The sequence below is a fragment of the Schistocerca americana genome, chromosome 1 (assembly GCF_021461395.2).
Source record: "Schistocerca americana isolate TAMUIC-IGC-003095 chromosome 1, iqSchAmer2.1, whole genome shotgun sequence".
Classification (NCBI taxonomy): domain Eukaryota; kingdom Metazoa; phylum Arthropoda; class Insecta; order Orthoptera; family Acrididae; genus Schistocerca; species Schistocerca americana.
This window is the reverse complement of record NC_060119.1, coordinates 1,178,763,445-1,178,769,444: the sequence shown is the minus strand read 5'-3', so window position 1 is coordinate 1,178,769,444 and position 6,000 is coordinate 1,178,763,445. Positions and strand designations below refer to the sequence as shown.

At 35.1% G+C, this 6,000-nt stretch overlaps 1 protein-coding gene across 2 annotated transcripts in view; it reads right to left on the bottom strand.

Moving 5' to 3' along the window:
- Positions 1-1,609: 1,609 nt before the first annotated feature.
- Positions 1,610-6,000, bottom strand: part of LOC124619658 (scoloptoxin SSD14) — a 531,056-nt gene continuing 526,665 nt past the window's right edge. For both annotated transcript variants that reach the window (XM_047146202.1, XM_047146192.1), the window contains 3 exons: positions 5,209-5,449; positions 3,356-3,469; positions 1,610-2,266 (listed from right to left, as the gene is read on the bottom strand). In XM_047146202.1, coding sequence (XP_047002158.1) covers positions 2,117-2,266; positions 3,356-3,469; positions 5,209-5,449 — 505 coding nt within the window. In that variant the 3' untranslated portion in view covers positions 1,610-2,116. The remainder of the gene's footprint in view (positions 2,267-3,355; positions 3,470-5,208; positions 5,450-6,000) is intronic.

Here is a 6,000-nt window from a genome sequence, read left to right as displayed (position 1 = left end):
TGAGGCACGCAAGCCTCCCCACCAGTGGCAAGGTCCAGGGTTCATGGACGGGGAAGGGATTACAATAGACACATCAGAGCTATTTTCAAACATGTTAGGGGAAACAAACAAGTTAGGAAATGGAAAACACACAAGTTATGAAAGACTTGGAAAGGAATGACATAAGAGACTTAGTAGTACAGGAAAGAGGGAAGGTATTTAAAAACTGGGAGGGTTTCATGGCAGCAGGGAAAAGAAAACTGATACAAAGTCATCTGAAGACAGAAAAAATAAACATGGTGAAATACTGAAGGATTACTGGAAAAGAAAGGACAACAAAGGATTCAAAATTGAAATTGCAACATAGTCCCCAATACTTCGGAATTCCTCCTTGCCTTGCGTACCTTCTCTGCTGTCCTTTGCCATAGTCTTTTCCCTTTACCCTTTCACCCGTACACTTGAGCTTTAAGCTTGATACGCGAACGGAAAGAATAGGTTAAACACAAGAACACACACTATTTTAGAACCAGTTTCAATTTGCTGCATTGTTATAGTGTTAACTTCTTTCAGTTGTGGGTTTGTTTTGAGACTGCTTACTTTGCCTTTCTGTCCTCTGGTTTTATGTTAAGAAGTGACCAGATTATGGATCTAAAGGTCTTTAATTTGATCCCAGTTCAGCCCTAGGATTTTTATCCGACATTTATCAGCTCTTTCAGCCCCAGAAATGTAAAAAACGCCGAGTTGCATCATGGTTTGGATTCCACAAATTTTTGGTCTCCCAATAATTGAGCAACTCAGTTCAAGATGGAGGAGGATAATGGCATACTAACACCAATAGGACCATGTCTAGTAAAGCCCTGTGGCATCAACAGTAAGGGAAGTAAGGTAAAAAGTGCAAGAAATTATGGTAAATCGGTAATACAAACAAAGCAGCAAAAAGTAGCATGGCTGAAAGCAAAGTAAATCACTTTACTACAGTGAGAGGATCATGTTGCCACCCAAATGACATCACCGTCACCATATTTGAAATGTGATAGCTCAAGATTCTGCATTCTTGTTGAGAGCAAATGGCACTATTAAACATAGAGGGATAATATTGCACTTTCATGTTCCAAAAGTGTAAACTGAGTACTTAATCTACAAGGAAGTGTTAATCACATTTTGATTTTGGTTTTTTCCTGTTGATGAACTGATTGTATTGTCGAAATTATATTTGTTTAAGCTTGAACTACTGGTACTAATGAGTTATTTTACATCATTAACAGTTTAGTTAGAGAGCTAATGTAACAGTCTTTAAGGTTTCCTATGTAAGAATTATTAGCCATCTCAACACCACATATCAAGTAAATCCACATTTAGCACCAAACCGCAATACATAATGATTGTATGAAGCATGGAGAGTATATAAAAGGTACAGATTATATGAAGCACGACAATTATATTAATGAATTACTCCAATTGCTTCCTTTAGATCTATAACATTTTTCCTCACTAACATGTAAAATGCCAAACATATTATGAAAATGAAAATTTTTTGCATAATTTGCCATGCTAGTATTTCAACAAAATTTGCTGTATTCTTAGGTACAAATCTTTTTATGTAAATAAAAATGCAAACTAAACAATGTCACTGGTTTAATAAAAATTTATTTTGAAAAAAATAAATATTTGAACAACTGTACTGCTTATGCATTAACATTAAACAATACTGATTTATGTTCTTATCAGAAAATACAATTTAATAAGTAGCAACAAACATTTCTTACACACAGACACATACAAAGCTTATAGTGTCCCACAGGGACAGAGCAACATTCACTGAAAATCTGCTCTCTGAACAAGTCAGATGCAAATCATAACTGCATTTATGTAACACCAGTGCAAAGTAGAGCCACTGTTGTTGACACAATAAAATACTGATGAAAACAATAAACCTAAGCAATATTAATTATTTACTAGGCCATTCATGACCTAGTGAAATGAAAGTCTGAATACTGGAGCACATAGTGCCATCTAGTTTAAACACCTGATAATAGTTCACATAATATGCACACTAAAGAGACATGTGCTAAACTCTCATCAGGTTATTCAGTAGAGACAGAATAAATAGTTTCCATTGTCTTGCTTCTTCTCAAACTCAATCAATGCCAAAAACATCACCGCGTTTTCTGTAGTCTGCATTTGCAAATATATACTCTGCTTCTTTTGCTATTGCACAAATTATTGATCCTCTACTCTTATAGCGATCCGTAAGATGACCAAGCTTTTCCAATCCTTTTATCACTTGCTGGAAGAAGAATAGAAACAACAACAATAATAATAATAATAACAATAACAATAACAATATAATAACAATAATAATAATAATAATAACAATAACAAAAAACCTGCTACTACCATACAGTAAAAAACCTTATTGCTACAGCAAGTATTAGTCAATGGGAAGAGAAACTGCTTGGGCATGTAAAGGCACTTCAACAATGGAAATGAATAATGTGGGGCTTCAGGAGTTATTTTCTCAGATAATATATAGATCAACATATGTCCCATTTCTTATCAACTGATAACAGGGAATGCAATTTCCTGAAGTGAAGCAACCACAAGTGCTTCCATCAAAAGAAAAGGGGCTGAGAATTTTGACATTTCCTCTAAAATGTATGTCCTGGGTCATTTGTTGTAAATGCTAATTTCATCACAATCTTGTGTGCTTGCTTCACAATGCAGACAAGAGGCTTTCCCATCACCATCCAAAACATATTACCTTTCCTCCAGAACCCAACACTGAATTACTTCTTTCTATATCACTAACAAATGCTTAGTTCCTACCACCTATTTGGCTGCCATGAACTCCTCTCCCAACATTGTCAACTCCTCAATTCATTGTTTCATTTCTTTTCTCCATCATTTCATTCATCTATTTTACACTAATTGTCATCTATGTTCTTTTTCCTTTTAACATATCTACTTATGCTGGTTCTCTCTTTCTCCCTCTGACTTATCAGCTTTCCTATCTGCCAGCTATGAGAACTTTTCTCATCTGATTCTTCATAAATCCCATTGTTCCATTTACATTTTCTTCTTTCTCAGGAAAAAATTTAAACGCAGACTCTGAGCTTTCACTTCAGTGTATACACTCAAATTAATCCCCTACACCTGCTCTTACTCCCATCATTACCTGATAACAAAGCAATATTTTATTTTGTTTCTAGTTATTGTTTAGTAACATATGTGGATAATAACGACAAACAAACATTTTACATTTATTTCGATTTCTACTGCTACAAAATTGCAAGAATCATGATTAAAAAATTCATCTATTTCTCAGAAAGTTTAAAAATCTGTATTTTAAGTTTTACTTTAATTCATTTTTACTTACATCAAGGACACCATATTCGTAACTCAGCTTCATTGGGTACAGCTGATGGTGAATTCTACTCGCATCTACAGCTTCTTTAATATTATCTCCAAACCAAAGATATCGCATTATAACCTGTTAATGAACCAAAAGATAGTATTTGTAATGATAGTAGTAGTTTTCAGTAATTTAATACTATGAAATAACTGGACATTTAAGAGCCTTCCTAGTTATTTCCTTTGAAAGTGTTGTTTCCTTGGGTAGCTAGTTCTACTAATCAATATTAAAGACTAGCCCATGAGAGAGATGTTTGTTGAAGCAGGAATATTTTTAAAAAAATGCTTTGAATTTCTTTACAAGTAGAATCATCATCTTTACTAATTAGCAGGATAGGTGCTGCTCTTAGAATTATACTATTCAGTTGATGTTTATCTATTATTACAAGATTAGATACCTGCACTTCCAAATTGCTGCTGAAAGAAATGTTTGTATTGAAGTAATAGAAATGTGTTTACAATAAACATACTGCTTCCTATAATGTTGATACATTTCTAGTAACAGACTCCAGATAATTTAGAGAATTAATCAATAATGTACTTTAAATTTGATTCTGTGCAAACTCCAGAAAAGAAAACACTACTGCAGATGACTGAGGATGGCACACTGGCACACGAGGACTGTATAATCCCACTAGTTTTTGAACTTCTTCTCTTCTGGCTTTAAGAGAAGTGACACAAATGCTGAAGACCAAAATGGAGGGAAATCTAGGAGGAGGCTTTTATCCAGTACTTTATTTCAAACCATTTCTGACAATGGTAATTCCTCAATTTGTATTGTGTTTGTCCTGGAATTTCCATTGTTGTAATAGTATGTTACTTTTGAATTTCTGGGAGACTGCCAATATCTTGCCCATGAACTAGACAAAGATTTTTTCATCAGAATAAAGAACTCTGCTTTACCATGTGCCATTCATAGGGATCTAAAATCAATGAGATCTTTTCTTTCACACAACTGGATTGATTACTTATTTGCTATGAATATATAAGAATCTTTATCAGTCTTTCAGCAAGTTTCCCCTCATAATCAGCTTTATCAGTGAAAGGTGTACATTTACATACATACACTTGCACACAAGTACATACATTCACAAGTAATTCTCTTTTTACATCTCCCTACACATATGAGAAAGTTATATACATGGTTGACTTGATGGCATTAGTTACAGTTATCTGATTCCACACAATTACACCTGGTGCACAAATCATTTTAATAAGCATTGTTTATGTTTGTCAGTTACATTAACTTCACAATGCTACCTGGTGAACATAAAATTGTTTCCTAGAATGATTTGTGTACTAGGATAATCATATGGAATCAAATAATTGTAACTGAGTGGATCTTCTGATTTTACAGTGTACCTAACTCCATATACCTCACCACATCCAGTCCTTACCAGCTTCTCTCTTTTTTTGATCTTGCCACAATTACACAATGACCCTCACAATGCCATGAACTACTGTAAAGAACTGTACCATCTGATGGTGAGTTACCAGGCAACTTTAAACCCATAATGGGAAAAATAATAATTATTTCACCACAAAAGGTAAATGGTCAGTCATTTCTGAAATCATTTATCACAGCTGCATTGATCCACATCCATAATGGCTAAAATTTGGATATTTTGTTTTTTATGATTTTTTCCTTCTGATGAAAACTGATAAATCTTACACATAAGACTGTGGCTTAGATTTATATACTTTCAATATTCATTTATTCTACAGGGGATTAAAGCTACATATCAGTACTTTATGTTATTTCATCTGCAAGACGTTCCACTACACATAAATGTACACTTCACCAAGTTTTTTACTTACAGTTGCCACAGCAGTTGTAATTTTTGTTCCACCAGAAGCTCCAATGACAAGTTTCACATTGTTGTTTTCATCAACAATAACTGATGGGCACATGGATGACAGTGGCCTCTTCCATGGTTTAACTGCATTAGCAGGGGAACCTGGGAGTCCAAAATAGTTTTTATACTTGCTAAATGAAAAATCATCCATTACACTGTTCAGTATAATTCCAGTTTGTTTTGAAACTACGCCAGCACCAAAACTGAAAGAAAGAAATAAGGCAAAATTATTTTACTGATACATATATTTCTCACTCACACACTCACTCATTTGTTCACATTGTCAATATGAACAAATATTTTGTAAGAATCATTTTTCTTCTTTTCCTATAACTTGCAGCAGACAGCTATTTCTGTTTGTATCTCAAATGGTTCAAATGGCTCTAAGCACTATGGGACTTAACATCTGAGGTCATCAGTCCCCTAGACTCAGAACTACTCAAATCTAACCAACCTAGGGACATCACACACATCCATGCCCGAGGCAGGATTCGAACCTGCAACCGCAGCGGTCTCGCAGTACCAGACTGCAGCGCCTAGAACCGCACGGCCACTTCGGGCGGCCACTGTTCAAGATACCTCATTAGGTTTGAGCTCAGTCTAAGTTGTAAGATTCTACAACAAATTGACGACAAAGGTATTGGATGGTAGTTTTGTGGATTGTGGATAACTTCTACTGCCCTTCTTGTAGATGGGTGTGACCTATGCTTTTTCCAAGAACTGGGCACCTCCCCCCCCCCCCCCCTCCAGATCC